This window comes from Brassica napus, chromosome C3 (genome assembly GCF_020379485.1).
Source record: "Brassica napus cultivar Da-Ae chromosome C3, Da-Ae, whole genome shotgun sequence".
Taxonomy (NCBI): domain Eukaryota; kingdom Viridiplantae; phylum Streptophyta; class Magnoliopsida; order Brassicales; family Brassicaceae; genus Brassica; species Brassica napus.
The window spans coordinates 35,384,383-35,401,229 of NC_063446.1; the positions used below are offsets into that span (position 1 = coordinate 35,384,383).

Below are 16,847 nucleotides of genomic sequence, written 5' to 3' on the forward strand. Positions count from 1 at the left end.
TACATGTTAAGAATATGTAATAACAACTTAGTATTGCATAGATTCAGAACTTACACTTTCAATTATCTTCGATTTAAATCTGGATTTGTCAGAGGTGATCTCGGATTTAGGGTTCCTCTTGTGACGGCGGCGGCTGTGACGGAGGAGAAGTCGTCGGAGACGGAAGTGAAAAAGAAGGGTTTGATTTGCTTTCGTCGCCTTCAGAGAACACGACACACGACCCTCTCGACGGCGAAGTGAATTTTTTTTGAGAAATAATTAAACATTTCTCTATTAATAAATCTCAGTGGCAATTTTGTGAATAATAAAGAAAAATGGTGTTTTGGTATTTTTGTTTGCCTTGTCAGTTATTCTAGTAAATACAAAAGTTTATGAGTTATTCTAGTCATTACGTTTATAAATTTGAGTTATCCCCTATATATTAAAAGAGAAGCATTATAACATTTTTTGTAAACACGTGTCATCACCACAATCATTCTTAGAATCTTTAGAAAAATATGTTGGTCCATCAAAATATATAATAAGCTTTTTATTAAACTAATCATAAATTGATATTAATGTTCTTCATTGTTTCCTTAAATAAAAATAACAAAATTACCAAATGTGGCTAAAGTATATATGACAATTAATGATTTTGAATAATAAAGATTTGATAAAAATTAGCCTATTCTCTATTATTTTTTAAATTTTAACATATTAAAATAAATTAAACAACCACATTAATATAGTAAAAATTTAGATTTTTCTGTATATGTTATATTTTGAAATTTTAAAAACGAATATAAATGACTAAAGTTGTCAAAAATCTCACATTCAATTTTTCATGGTTCAGATTTTTTGTTATAACAAGATATGAATGATTACAAAATTATATAATAAGAAGTCTCATTTAATAAATATTAATATTTTTTAAAATAAATTATGTACCATATAAAAATACATATGTATTTTAATTTTGAAATTTGCTTTAATTTTTCGTTTGATAAAAAATTTGAACAAATATTGACAACTTAATATTTAGTTTTAAAACTTTTCATAATGTTTTTAAAATTATAAATGACTAAAACTATTAAATATCCCACAAAAAAAATTGTTATCGGTGATTCAAAATTTTTGTTACAGAAAATAAAAATGATCAAAAAACAATATGAGTATAAAATATTATTTAACAGATATTAATATTAAAAATGTACTATATATCTATGTTTATATCATTAAAACTTAATTTTATATCATATAAAATAGGAAAAGTGTTTGTTTGAATTAATAAAATTTATTTATGTGTTTGCACCAATTTAATCATATACGTAATATTTACTGAGTTTTTAATTATTAATATATATGTATTATTTAATAATATGTAAAAAAACATGTAATACGTAAAATTAATATATATATATATAATATTTATCCCGCGCAAGGCACGGTTCTTAACTTTTTTGAGTAATTATAAGTGAATTTATCTTTCTGCAGAACATAAATGAGAAAGGTAAATGGTAAACTATGTTATTGATGTAGAAAGTCATCACAAGTTAATTATTCCAAAGACAATACTCGGAATCACCGTGATGTTTCCTGGATGGAAGAAACCGTAAATGAACCACATTTGAAAGTGGGAAGATGCTAAACTCGGCTTTCTTCTCCTTCCATATCTGAAAAAACTTCACCCTGCAAGTTTTGAAAAAATTTCGATTATCAAAGATTAAGAACAATCAAATGAGTCATCAACAATTATTATTCATATTTTTTGACAAAATATTTAATGTTTCTAACTGTCTATTCAAGTTTTTTTTATCAACTGATCAAAAAATATATTTTATCAACATATGTATATATTGTTTCTGAAACTAATGATTATATTACAGAGGAACTCACATTATTAACTAAAGATTATGTGTGATCAATGTAAATTTGGATTAACTCTACAATTGAACAACCACACTACTGCAATCACATGTAAAATTGGGATTTGTTATATCTACTTACATATTTGAGGTTTTTTCTTTGAATATAAAAATTTGACATATATTTTCAATAGATTCTTATTTTGTATTCTAAAATTTAAATTTAATTTTATCATCATATTAAGTAAAATGATAATTTTTGCTATTTTATAAGCATCCTCGTTCTAAGTTTTTATGCACAATTAATATTTCCTAACTATGTTATATCTAATATTTTTATTATTTATTCTTATATATTTAACTTGAATATTGCTTATTTTTGCATATATTTTGCTTATTTTATTATAGATTTTGGTGTAAAATTTTCAATAAAAATAAAGAATAACATTCATAAGTTCTTCCATTAAATTTATAAATTTTGTTGAGTACTTTACATTACATATTTTATTAAAGGTTTATTAGAGATTGTGACAATAAGCATGGACAAGAAATATGACATGATTTCATATATACTATTTCATTTATTTTAAAGCTAATAATTTTTGGGGAAATTTTACTTATACACTTTTCTTGATACCACTATTCAACTATACCACCACTCAAAGGAAATTTTCATAAATATCACATTCATTAATGTGTAAAAGATTAAATTAACCATACCTTATCTTCAATTTATCATCTCCTTCTTTTCTACCGTCGTGATCCTTCTTCTCTCTCCGTCGAGATCCATAGTCTCTCTCTCCGTCGAGATCCATAGTCTCTCTCTCCGTCGAATCCATCGTCTCTCTCTCCGTCGAATCCATCGTCTCTCTCTGAGATCCATAGTCTCTCCGTCGGATCCACCGTCTCTCTCTCCGTCGAGATCCTTCTTCTCTCTCCGTCGAGATATGTCGTCATCTCTGTCGAGATCCGTTGTCAACTCCGTTGAGTTCCATCGTCACTCTCTCTCACGCAGCCGACGATAAGAGATTACGAGAATCACGATTCAAAACCTCAAAGATGTTGGCTCCTCTCCACGATTCACACTGGTATGTTTCCAATTTGTGTATTTTTTTTGTTTGATTCAAGTAATATTTTGGATTTGTTCTTTCTGTTATAAAAAAAAATCAACGAAGGTTGGTTTACAACAGGTCGATCTAAGAGAAAGAGTTTCGATAGTGAACATTGAGTTTTCGAAAAATTATAAACCTTTATAAATCTTGGTCCAAGTAATTTTAAGATTTTCGTTCCACTGTTATTCAAAAAACAAATAAGGTTGATTTAGACTTGTCATTTGAATAGTTCTCGTTAGGAGAAAGATTTTCTGATAGTGAACATTGTATTTTAAAGAATAACCTCTTATAAATCTGGGTTTTAAAATACTGTCGATAGTACAACTCAATGCTTTACAAGGTTTTATAAAGAAATTTGTAAACAAAATTTGATCATATATGTCTATAAAAAACATATAAATGTGTGAATTTGAGAAGTCTTGTCTTTTATTATCCTATATTCTTTGTAAGACTTTTACCGAAATACATGAACATTATGCTTGGATAAGGTATCTTTAGACCATGATTAAAAGTTAACATCATCTTTTTATTTGGTCTTGCAGTTAGATAGCAATGAATTTTTCACATCTCCGAGGATTTATGAAGCTGGAACAGAACCACTAGACAATCCAAAAGTGATTATCCAATCGGTGTCTTGGTCAATGATATATGGTGTTTTTGGCACATTATACGTATGTCTTACTAATAGTTTTCAAGGTTTTATCGAGTCTTTTTAGTCCCTTTTGAGTCATAACAGGTCTAGAGTTGTATTGGATGAGAAATGGACCAGTAGAGGAAAAGAAGAGAAAAAAGGTACTCCCTCCGTTCCTTAATAATAGACTTTTTAGAATAAAAAGTTCGTTTCAGAAAGATGTATTTTTTGTGTTTTCTATGAAAAAATGGTAAACTTCAAGAAAATTAATTGACTTTATTGGATTACTATTGGTTAAAAGTTATTGAAAATTGAAAATTACAGAAAACGATACATTTATTATGGTATTTTAATGTTTTTTCTTAATATGTGTGAAAATACTAAAAAATCTATCTTTTAGGAACAGAGGGAGTATGATTTGGAGTCTTTCGTGCAGAATAGCCAATCGGAGCAGCCTGAGTGCCTGTTCCGGCGACAGAGATAAAAAAAAAGAAAGTTTCCAAATATTTCGGGATTTGCCCTAGATTTCCTATTTCCTTCTTCTAGCCGCCTGTGGCTTCTATATATATAGTTTCCTATTTATTATTTTAGACCTACCTTAGTTTTACGCAAGAAAGACCTGAGAGAGCTTGTGATTTGCGATTTGCTACTTGTAAGGGAGACGGCTCCATCTTTCTCCTAGAGAAGATTATCCTGAACCCTCTGATTTCTACTATTTATTATATGTAGTATTATTCAGAAATCATGCTTCTCTGTTCTTGTGTTATGTCTGAGTAGTCACCGAGTTAGTTTAGGGTTCTAGGGTTTTGGATTCGTGAGCTGAAGCATAGATAAGTCATCTTAAGATTGTATACATTCATATCTGTTCTTATTGCTTGCATTGAACCGATCACTTAGTGCATGAATTAGGGTTAATCGATTCAGCTAACCGTTGATTGATAACCTGATATGATTTGAATGAGCTTGCATCCCTAATCAGCGAGAGTAGATATTAGGGTGTATTATGAACATATCGGACTTGATCTCTAAGGCTTGCCATCGTGTCTTGATCCAAACGAGAGTTTAGGCATCAAGACCGACTCACAAAGGAATCAACACTACGAGAGTGGGTTGATTCAATCAGAGTGATCCGAGTTTAGACTTGTTATAAACTGAAGTTGAATAATTGCTTGGTTCGCGAACTCCTTGCCTGAAAAGAAACCCTAGACTAGCGCCTTTAATCAATCCGAAAACAATCTAATCTTGTTATTTGTTCCTTACATTATTTACATCTTCTTAAAACCCCTACTTCGTTTTAGCTTAATTCTGATCCCATAAAGATAAAGTGTGAACTGGTCCTCTGGAATTGAATCTAAAAATATTACAACTACACTGTTAACTTGACAGTAGATTAAGATCCAATTTTAGTGTATCAGTCAATAATGTGAAGCGTTTTATAAAAGATTATAAATGTAGTTTTATAAGGGTTTATAAATTTATAAATTAGAGATTTTTAGAGACTTATAAAACATTGTTTATTCTTTGTTACATCTTGTGGTTAATACAATGTTTGGATATCCTGATGAATACAAACATTTGGTGACCCCAACACATTCTGATCTCGATGACATGGATTTTGACAGTGTTGTACAATTATTCAACAAGGATATAAAATGAAGAAAATTTAATGGGAACAAGGATTTGTGGATTTCCATTTTGCAACATATGATATAGGTCAATAACACATGAAAGAAGATAAAAATGAAGAAAAAAAAAAGCTGAAAAGCAAATAAGAGTTTATACATCATTTATAAGAGTTTATAAAACAATTTGTAAAGTTTATAACCTATTTATAAAAGTTTATAAATTATTTGTAAGAGTCTCTAAACCATTTATAAAGGTTTATAAAACAATTAATAAAGTCTATAAACCATTTATAACTTTTTATAAAAACGTTATGATATTTTTTAAACAATTTATAAGGGGTATGTATACAATTTATATGGTTTATAGGTTTAGGAATCGATTAGAAAGTCTCTTAAATCATTTATAAGAGTCTATGATAATTTATAAAGACTTACAAAAACAATTTATAAGAGTTTGTAAAATCATTTATAAGAGTCTAGTTTTTTCCATGATTTGTTTAGGTCTCAACCCAATCTTTCCTCCTTTATAATGATTGCTGGTCATAGTTCCCAACAGTTTGGCAGTAGCTTGCCGATGACTAACACTTCTCAGAGAAGTGTCACATGTATGTTTAGATACATAATGGCGCACAACAAAACTCTGAGATCCTTTAACTGATTTTGCACAAAAACTCCAACTGCATTTTTCATCCACGCAACTAAGAAAATAACGTGTTCTGTCTGAATATTCTGTGTGGAACTCAAAGCTTTGACTAACTGCATGCAACCTCAACTTTGTGTTCATTTCCATTTTATCCTTGAAAAACTTCCCACATAACAAATCATCATCATCATCACATTGATTTTCTAAACAAATTGGAGACAAGATTTCTGAATGGGAATATAAATCTTCTATCATGCTTTCTCTACCACGTCTACTAAAAAAAGATGACAATTTTGACTTTCCACACTCATATACAACAGGTCGTCCCATCGAGTCCAATCCTCTCTAAGATAAAAATATGAAACATGTACATTAAAAATAGAATTTATAACCCATTATATGACATTGATTAAATTTTTATATATTTATATTTAAGAAAAGAGGAAGTTATAACCTTATTGCTAACAAGACCACTTGAAGGAGAAATAAGATTGTATCTAATACGAGTATGTTATATACCAGAGACTTCGTCAACTCTTTGAATGTTGTTTCATTCAGTCTCCAGGTGTATTTTTGTTCCTCTCTACAAAATTAAACATGTATATATTACCTTTATAAGCTATTATAAAATAAAATCCTTATTTACAAAGTTTTAATAAGTACGTCACAACCAACAATAGCTCAATAAGAGCCAATACTGCCAAAAGTAACAATATTATTGTAGAATTCCATAAAGTCTAATTTCTAAAACAATTTATAGAACCTTATAATTATGAATGTTACGGTAAGAGCTTTGAAAAGTACCTCAAATACATTACTACTTCCAGCAATAGGCGAATCATGAGTACTGGAAATTTCATCTTGTGTCTGAATCATGTTTGACATAATTAATGGTGATTTTTGTGTTCCTCTCTGAAACATAAAACCATAAACCTAGTAATGAATATTGTACTTTGTATTTTATAAGGTTGTTATAAACATTAAAGGTGTCATAAATACCTGACAGAAATTTCTACTACCTGCAATAGGCAAATCATTAGTAATTAACACTTCGTCATGTGTCTGAACCATATTTGACACAATCATTGGTGATATCTGTGTTTCCCTCTGAAACATAAAAAGATAAAGCTAAATATAGAATCATTTACAATGTTTTTACAAGGCCTTATAAATATAAGAGTTGTAATAAATACCTCAAGCGGATTACTATTTCCAGCAATAGGCAAATCATGATTAATTAAAACTTCACCCTGTGACGGGATCATATTTGACACAATCATTGGTGATAATTGAGTTCTTCTCTGAAATATTAATAAAACATAAAGCTAATAGTCAAAATATATGAGGTAATGATCCTACAAAATGCACAATTATTATTATAATGTCTTATAAATGTAAAAGTTGTAATATATACTGCTATGGTATACTTCCTCCAGCAATGAGTAAATTTACACTACATACTACCTTATAAAATAACCGATAACTCTAATAAACAAACAAGTTAGCAAAAGAGTTTCATGCAGTTATCTTAATGTTTAATTTTGAAGGTGAGACATAGCTAAGATTTATACTGTTTCTGTTGTCATCAATTCCAAAATCTTATAAAACAATCACAATCAAAGCATTGTAGCTGATATCTTCATGAATCATACTAAAAGAGGATCCTCGTTCATCATCCACTATGAAATCCCAGTGAATTCCATTTATTAGTTTTCATTCTCCACATATAGAACATATTTCGATTATCATAACCTGATTATAAGAATATGTGAAAAATACTCAAAATGGGAAGGATCAACAAGATATATCGATAAATTTATAAGCAATATGTTCTTCATTGATAAATATTTATAAGGTTTTATAAACTTAAGATTTAAAAAATCCATGTCAAAATCTTCGTCTCCCTTCGCAGAAACTGATTTTTGAGAAATCATGCTAAAGCTAAACAAAAAGACGACGATCACCATCGATTATCCGGTACCTTTTTAAGCTTCTGTCGACTTGTACGTTTTAACTCCTCGTCGTTATTGGATCTCGCCGTAGCTTCGTCGGATCTCGCCGTAGCTTCGTCGAATCTCGCCGTAGCTTCGTCGAATCTCGCCGTAGCTTCGTCGAATCTCGCCGTAGGTTCGTCGGATCTCGCCGTAGCTTCGTCGAATCTCGCCGTAGCTTCGTCGGATCTCGTCGTAGCTTCGTCGGATCTCGTCAGACAACTCTGCAGCGTCGTTCGATCTCGCTGGAGAACTCGTCACCGCCGGAATTCGTCAACACCGATTTGAATCTGAGATGATGAGATTTAAAATTATCGTGAGATGTAGGAAAGAAGAGTTAGTCTTAGGTTTAATTAGTTAGGATTTAAAGATACTTTGCCAATTAAATTTTTAATGGTAAAGTTGGTTAAAGTAGAAATGAAAAGTGATATCTTCAGAGTGCTATTTTTGGCAATTCCTCATAATTTTTAGAGAACAATTATTTGTAGTTTTGATATTTGCTATTCTGTGTATCACTTTTAACATTTAATTTTATTATAGTTGAACCAACCAAAATAATCTTAATATATGTTGTAAGACTAAGCTAAAATATGATCTGCACAATCGTGCGGATATTGTTTTCTCTTTTATGTATGTTATATTTTAGACTAATTTTTATGGTTTTTCTTGCTGATGTGGTAGTTTTAGAAATAAAAACTTATGTTCATTGATAGATAACGCTTTTGAAACCAAAACTTGGTTGTCTAAGACACTGTATAATTCAATGTTAGCCTTTATCTACTTACTACCATGTCTATAAAGATGTCAGATCTTATAATTGTGACTAGAGTTTGACAATAACTCTAACATGCAGACCCATTATCACAAAATTCTTTTTCGATGACTCTTTCAATATTTGTATCAAAAGTTGTAAAAAATATCAAGTCACCACTTTTAATACTTAAGAACAAGTATTAATATGCTCAAGAATATACATTTTTTCCATGCAAATCTTCTGTGAAAAGTTGTATGGTATAAAAATTATTGGCCACAATGAATATCGTCTTCTAATCTAGACATTACAATAAGACTAAATCTATATATCGATAAAAGATGGCTGGCATTCATCAGTACGTGGATCCGCCGTAGCTCGACCATTTTGAGTTGCTGACCTTGATGTGCATAACCCACGATAAACATTCAAATATTTATAGTGAATCAAGGTGTAACATATTGAAATATTTCCACGCTTTTGCATCTAATGGATAAGTAATCTCTCCATCCGTCTAGACATGCTCAGCATGTCATCTCATTGCTCTAGCAGTCTCCCGTATTGATAATCTCTCTTCAACATGTTTGTGATTGGTAGGTATCACATCCTTTGGTATGGTAGCCTAATCCACCCAGTTTTTGTAATTTATATCATGGCTTTTTGCAAAAGCGAAATTCATGTAACTTTTCATTGTCATTCCAATATATCATATAATACATCTATCATCTTTGTGGGCAACCATAGACTATAAACCAATTTTTGAATCTTATAGTAAGAATCAACAAACAAGTTGTCTTATAGAAAATAATTTTTAAACAACTCAACCCATGCATCCATGGAAACCTCATCTAACTTATGATCAATTTTAGTATTTATCATCCTACCTTTCAGAGATAATTTAGATAGACTTTCTCTACAATCGGTATAGATTGAATGATTCGCAGCATTTAATATATCATCAAACTTTTTGCATCCAAGTTAGTTTTTTCAACATTATCAATTTCATCAGAGATTTTTTTTTAAGTTGTATCTAAAAATGTATTTGTAAGTATGTCACGAATCATACCATGACCTATCCTCTGGTCCTCTTAATAGTAACTAGTTTCAATATGCATATGAATCAGTTCTTCAATATTACCAACCACTTCAAAATTACTATTATTACTAGCTTTACTTCAACCATAATCTTCCCCATGTTGAAGCCGCATATAGTATTGTGGCGTAAATCATTTATTTACTAAATGGTTTTATAAAGTTTCACTATGAGAAATTTTTTGTATTCTTTCACTCTAAACAAGGACACATAGCATCTTAGTGGTTTTATTCGTGATTAGTGTAATACGCACATGGTACAAGAATATCTCTAGACCGTTGAAAAACTCGTTCATCACCATTTGTCAGAATCTTTATGCATATACTTCTAACTTTGTAACTTGTAGATGTTGCCATCGGACGCTATTTTTTATTTAAATTTTCAGGTTTTTTTGTATGTTTTAATCTTAAGAGAAATGATATATATATATATAGGAAATTTCATCCTTGATAGTTAGGAAATTACTAATGAATAACAAAGAAATTTTTACAGATGTCCATTTTCTAAAATTGACACTTATATAATTCACCGAAAGCACAATTTTATAGAGGTAGAAAATAAAATTACTTATGGAAAGTCAATATTAAACAAATCGAGAGCAGAAAACCTAATCTTCTTTCGTCATTATACAATCAATGTTACCTATTTGGTTTTGGTGATTTGTGTTAGCCGTAAAACTTAATTTCTTTTTGTGCATATGAAGTTCTAAAAATAATTAAAATAAAATATAATACATTAACTCTTCAACAACGATGATATATCTAAGAGACAAACATTTGTATTCGTCATTTTATAATCGATAAAAATTGTGGTATTTTAAAATGTTAGAAATATTTAATAAACAAATATTATCTAGATATTTGCACAGCCTAGTACAGTACTACATTTATCGTTGATCTTTATTGTGCGCCATTTGCATTAGACATGGCAGGAAAAGGAACACGTCACTTTTACAATTAAAAATAATTTTCGAAATTTTATAAAGAATTAGAAAATAATTGTACTCGTAGATGCTATGCGACACTAGACGAGGTTTCAACTTCTTGTAGAAATGGATTTGGTGATATTCGCCTTCTCGCTCTGATTCTTTTTCTCTTTCTTTCCTCCTTCATCGAAAAGAAGACAGTTTCTCTCCACGTATTCGTCTCTGCTAACAATCTCAAATCCCTTGCATAGATTTGTATGTCTTGTCTGTAAGTGAAGCTTGTGTCTCTTTTTTTTTCTGAGAATTGATTGAAAAATGTGATCTTTAGACCCTTTGTTCTTGTTTAACCATCTAACACTTGTTTTTTTAATGAAATTCGAATCAAAATGTGACTTTTTGGGTGAAATCTTGAAGCTTTGATGAGATTTCCTTGTCGTTTTGGAGTTTATCCATTGTAATTGATAAAGAAAGTGACTTTTACTTACAGGTGATTTGATAAGGCTTCTGGAGACCTGTTTTGGTACTTGTTATCTTAACAAGTGTATGGTTATGGGTAAAGTTAACAAAGGAATGAGCGAGAAAAAAGAATCTGCTTGGTTAGGTCGTTGGACTCAGTTCGGTAATGAAGTGAAGTTTCATGATCATAGTACTGGTAGTGACTCTAAGGAGTTGATTAGGGCTGAAGATAAAGAGGTGTTGCCGTTTCCTATGTTCAAGGTTAATACTACAAAGCTTCAAGCTAAAGACGATGTGGGTTCAAGCTCAAACCCTATGGCTGCTAATAACAAAATGCCTTGGATGTATAATAACGATGTTCAAGAAAAGACTACACAGAACCTGCTAGAGTTGATGAGACCAGTGAGGTTTTACGCAACGGTTGATTCGGTTCAAAGAGTTTCTGGAGAGATCAACTTACCGGAAGAAGATGGTCATCATCATCAGCTACTGAAGGGTTCCATGAAGCTGAAAGGGAAGATTTTTGGTGGGTATCTTGATCTGTTTCCTAGTGTAGATCACCACCAGCATAAAGGAGGAGGAGTTACACTGGAGTCTCTGGAAAGCTCAAAGGATACCAAAGAAGGGAAGAATGAATCATCTGCGGAGACTGATACCTTGGAAATGGATAAACTTCAGATGATTCATCTTTCTGGTATATTAATACTTTATATACATGTTTTCAAGGTCTTATCTCATACTTTTCTGATTCTCATTCTTCCTGGCAGGCTCCATTGCTTCTTCCTCAACTAAGGGCAAAGGACGAAAAGGCGATTCGCCCGTTCCTAGGACTGAGATACCAGACATGAATGAAGAACCCCCTCTGGCTATGGATGGAGAGAACTCAGTAGGTGGGCATCAGGGAGAAGAAACAAGCAACTCAGCTACACAGAGCATGAACGTGGACCACTTTTTGTCTAGAGGCTGCAAACGTGTGCGGTTGGAACAAGAACCGGAAGCCAACAGCAGCAGATGGGTCAAGCGTCTGAAGAGAAACTCCTTTGATTCCAGCGGGCATGATGAAACCAAGAGCCTGATGAAGATTGAAGAAGAAGGGAACAACAACAACAACCTCTTCCTTGAAATCTTGAAGTCAGGTATCAACAATCTCCAACCAAGAAATCAAGAACCTGCCACTCCACAAATCAAGAACGTTAACCAGGGAGGTGGCGACGTTACGCTTCAGCATCCATGGATCCGGAGATGGTGCAAGAAGAAGGATACAGATCAACCAGAAGGGGGAGATGTTAGGTTTGAGACAGAGAACCAAAAGGAGATGGAGAAGAAACAGTATCCGAGTATTGCGGCTATGGCACTGATGGGGAAGGCTTTGAGCGGTTTGAACCCGTATGGTCTTAGGAAGACAGACTCGCTCATGGTCTGGAATGCTCGGGATCTAAGGTAGGAAAAACAAAACCACCATCCTGAATTCGAACCATGTACGATTTTGACAGATCCCAAATCATCAAGTCTACTTAGGAGCGTTGGTCTCGTTATTTTATCAGTTATACATGAAGGCAACACGATTCGAATATGTAATTGGGTGACTAAACATATCATATATCAGTTGTGTTTTATGTTTATGTAACTAATGAATCTTTTAGTTAAAGACAAAAACTGCACAATTAAAAACTCCATTCTTGAAAATCTTGATTGAAGGGAAAAGATTCAACATCTAAACAGTGAGTCAAAGACTTGATGAGGCAAATAAGAGAGAGGAAACACAATGAAAGGAAACTTAGTTGTGGGTGGCCCTAGTGTAAATCTGCTGGCTAGAGTGAGTAGAGACCATCCTGATGGTTCCTTTAGCCATCAAATCTCTAATGGCCTTCCTAGCAAGTGACCCATTGATCTGCACAACAACACAAGTATGATCAGGTCACTTTAACTCTAATCATCAATGAAAGAATCAATACAAAAAATCATATGAAAATCAGATAGATCATTTACTAATCTAATCAAATCAGATCATTTACGAACCCAATAACAAAGATATAACAAATTTCGAAGCTTAAGACTAATAAAATCTCAAAACCCACACCACAAAGAGCTAAACTTTAGAGAGCACCCAATAATCTAGTTGGATCTCGTCTGGTGAAAAGTTGGAGGAGTGGAAATACCCGAAGACGGTCGGAGAGGATGGAAGGAGTGATGAGTTTGAACTTGGGAGCTTCGGAGAGAAGCTTGTCGTAAGTAGCCTGATCGAAGAGAACCATGTTGTTCACCTTCTCCTTTTGCTTTCCCTTGCTCCACTTCTGTTGACATCAATAAACGAAAAATAAATGAGCAAATAAGATGTGATTTTTTTGATGGAAAACGAATGACCTTCTTCTTCTGCTTTCCGCCGCCCGATTTGGCGGGCTTAGAGGATGGTGGTGGAACTTTATCCTTCTTCGGTGCCTAGAAAAAACATTAATTAGATCACCATCATTTAGGTAGAGGTGGAGATATAAACGGAGAACACACCATTGAGGAGATTGACTGAACAGAAGAAGAGCGGCGCTACAAAGGGGACGAGCTGATAAAACGTAAAACAAACCCTAAAGAGAATGGAAGAGGGGAGCCTCCTTAATAAAACTCTGCGTTTTAGACTGTTTTGAAAGCCCTTAACAAATGACAAAAAGGCCTAAAGCTTTTTTAATCTGTTAGATATGGTTTCGCTTTTGATTATGTTTTTGGTTTTTACTTCAAATGGGAGGTTTGATCACCAATTATTTATCGTTGATCCTATATACTCATTTTGACAATGTGATTCACTTCTCTACATTCCTTGCTTTCTTTTTCTTATTTAAAACAAAACCTTTAAGACAGTCACTCACAAATGATCTTCGGCAACTTTAGGACTTGGATATTTTTGGATTTACCAAAGGATTTTTAGGCATCTTGAACTTATTATTACTACGTTTAGTCAAAAGAAAAACTGAAAAGATGAGAATGGTTAAGATCAGACCAAGAGTAAGTAGTTCAGAACAGAAAAGAAACTCGCATCAAGAAAAAGAGCAACCCCCCCTAAATCGCTTTAGAACCTTGTGTGGAACTAAAGGATTCCAACACACACATGGTATCAGACTATCAGTGAAAAAAGTTATCACCCACACAAGGGTCATTCATCCCAATTCAATCTTACATTTTACATCAGCACACTTAAGAGATGGGGCCAACTAAACCGCCATTTTCATCTCTATTTTCTTGTGAGGTTCATATCCAATGAGGTCAAAGTCAGCTGCCACAAAAGAGTCAATGTCTTTCTTCTCAGCGTTTATCTTCAAAACCTGCAGTATCCCAAATCAAACAACACAATAAAGATAGTGCATTCCTCAACCATCATTTGTTATTATTGGTAACTTACAGGAAAAGGTTTTGGTGGGTTCTGAAGCTGCTCTTGGAGAGGCCTCACGTGAGTTCGATACACGTGAGCATCCCCAATGACATGGACAAAATCACCAGGGACAAGTTCACACACGTGAGCGAGCATGCAAGTAAGAAGAGAGTAGGAAGCGATGTTAAACGGCACACCAAGGCCCATATCCGCCGAACGCTGATACATCTGGCACGAGAGCTCCCCTTCCGCCACATAGAACTGCGCAAACATGTGGCACGGAGGAAGCGCCATCAGCTTGAGATCAGAAGGGTTCCAAGCAGATAATATGATACGCCGATCATCAGGATTGTTCTTCATCTTGTCGATTACGTCTGCGAGCTGATCAAAGCCTTGGCCAGTGTAATCAGCATGCATATCTGTGTACCTGTTAAAAACGAAGAGAAAGATCTTTTCATCCAAACAGAGAATAAGAAAAGCCAAGAGAAGAGATGCATTACTGACTTGGCACCAAAGTGTCTCCATTGAAATCCATAAACAGGTCCAAGGTCGCCTTCCTCTCTCTCAGTCAGACCAATACTGAAATTAAGTGGCAATGTATCAGCAAGAAGCTTTAATTTCTTGAAACGGTTTAAGATCTTACCCATCAAGATACTCTCTTGACGCATTCCCATCCCATATATGGATACCTTTTTCTTGAAGGACCTGTTCATGTATAAATACACCTCTCAGAGAACTATCTAATTCATTTGCATAGTGTAGAGCACAGTAGAGATGGTTTGGCTATAAACATCTTTCCTTTTTTACCTTTGCGTTAGTTGAGCCGCTTATAAACCATAGAAGCTCCTCAAGAACACCTCTCCAAAACACTCTCTAAACACAAGATGCAAACAGATTGCGTTAATATGAGATAGAGTGCCACTCAAGATATGACAGAAGACAAAGCCTTCAAAAGTGAGCATATACCTTTGTTGTCAGAAGTGGAAAGCTTCTGCGCAAATTGAACTTCATCTGTGTTCCAAATTTAGATAACGTACCAGTCCCTGTCCTATCATTCTTCACGTTACCATGTGAGATAATATCACCAACCATATTCAAATACCGAAACTCCTCATGCTGATCAAAAACCATCTTCGGAAGAAAAGAAAACTTCTTCCCATCAAACTGAAGAGGAGACTGTGACCCGTTAGAGGATTCATCATCAGCAGAACTTTTCACACGGACAAAACTGGTGAAGCAAAACCTAAGTCCATTTTCAGTTATAGGAAGAGAAGAACACCAAGGCTGATAAACGCAAGCGTCAACCTCAGGTATAAACGTATCACATTCAATACTTGTATCAATCTCAGTCAAATGAATCGCATCGCAACTAGGCCTGTTCAATGCCTCCCTACAAACAAACACAACAATCAACAATAAGTAACAGCAGAATCTACACTACTGCAAGTGTAAATCAACACAGTTACCTCAATATATCACCACCTCCTATTACAAAGACCCTCTCAATAGACAAACAATACGGCGGGGCAGCTAAGAGATGAAGAGCAGAGTCTACACTACTGCAAGTGACAACATTCTCGGTGTTGGCTATATCAAACCCACCGGAACGAGTCAGAACAACGTTGAGGCGACCGGGAAGGGGGCGGTGCTTAGCGGGGATAGCTTCCCAAGTCTTTCTACCCATCACAACAGCGTTTTTCTTGGAGGGGTCGGATGTTGTTTGAGTGATGTCCTTGAAGAACTTGAGATCGGTAGGGAGGTTCCACGGCAATTTGCCGTCTTTGCCGATACCCATTTGTTTGGTTGCAGCTACAACGACTTGGTAAGTCCTCTGAGGGTCAATGGTGTTGGAGTCGCCATTGAGAGTAGTTGTCATGGTGAAAAAACCAAGACTTTGTAGTTTAAAACAGCAGAGGCTGAGACAATCAAACACAGATTAAGATTCAAATGATGTAATAACAATCGAAAGAATCTAACTTCCAGCCTTAATTGCAAAAAAAAAAAAAAACGATTGCTAATATCATCACTGACCGATTAAAACGCGAAAGGAAGAATCTTTGACGGATTGGGAAAATGCCCAAACTGAGAATCGAAACCGCAGAAGATTAATGGGGGGGGGGGGGGGGGGGGGGGGGGGGTATTCTGGCAGGCAAAGCCTCCTTGTTCTCCTCACCTAACTGCTGTTTTGTTTGATTGTGAAACTCTCTTTCTGGCGCTTGAAAAGGACAGGGAGAGGTGATAAGCAGGAGAGTAAATAAATAAGCGGAAACCCACCAAAGTTATCTCATTACAAAAATATAAACATTAAACTTTAGATTTAAAAAAAAAATTAAGTTTATTTTTTTAATATTATATCATTTATTTGTTTTGATATATTTTTTTTTTTGAAATATCATTAATTTATGTTAACATATTACA

General features: G+C 33.7%; 3 protein-coding genes across 3 annotated transcripts; 1 reads left to right on the forward strand and 2 right to left on the reverse strand.

The window, feature by feature from the left end:
- The first annotated feature begins 10,648 nt into the window (after positions 1 to 10,648).
- On the forward strand, positions 10,649 to 12,747 carry LOC106406028 (F-box protein At2g16365). Its single transcript, XM_013846611.3, has 3 exons — positions 10,649 to 10,883; positions 11,103 to 11,765; positions 11,839 to 12,747. Exons 2-3 carry the CDS (start codon positions 11,159 to 11,161, stop codon positions 12,513 to 12,515), a joined length of 1,284 nt encoding a protein of 427 aa, XP_013702065.1. The 5' UTR covers positions 10,649 to 10,883; positions 11,103 to 11,158; the 3' UTR covers positions 12,516 to 12,747.
- LOC106406029 (40S ribosomal protein S25-3) lies at positions 12,736 to 13,805 on the reverse strand. The gene is made up of 4 exons (XM_013846612.3): positions 13,577 to 13,805; positions 13,436 to 13,510; positions 13,231 to 13,365; positions 12,736 to 12,962 (listed from the first exon to the last, which is right to left on the reverse strand). Exons 1-4 carry the CDS (start codon positions 13,577 to 13,579, stop codon positions 12,849 to 12,851), a joined length of 327 nt encoding a protein of 108 aa, XP_013702066.1. The 5' UTR covers positions 13,580 to 13,805; the 3' UTR covers positions 12,736 to 12,848.
- Positions 13,806 to 14,028: 223 nt separating this feature from the next.
- LOC106406829 (bifunctional dihydrofolate reductase-thymidylate synthase 1) lies at positions 14,029 to 16,567 on the reverse strand. The gene is made up of 8 exons (XM_013847567.2): positions 16,461 to 16,567; positions 15,896 to 16,345; positions 15,396 to 15,819; positions 15,237 to 15,302; positions 15,073 to 15,134; positions 14,934 to 15,008; positions 14,460 to 14,856; positions 14,029 to 14,382 (listed from the first exon to the last, which is right to left on the reverse strand). The coding sequence occupies exons 2-8, from the start codon at positions 16,303 to 16,305 to the stop codon at positions 14,272 to 14,274; spliced, it is 1,545 nt and encodes a 514-aa protein (XP_013703021.1). The 5' UTR covers positions 16,306 to 16,345; positions 16,461 to 16,567; the 3' UTR covers positions 14,029 to 14,271.
- Between the last annotated feature and the right edge of the window lie 280 nt (positions 16,568 to 16,847).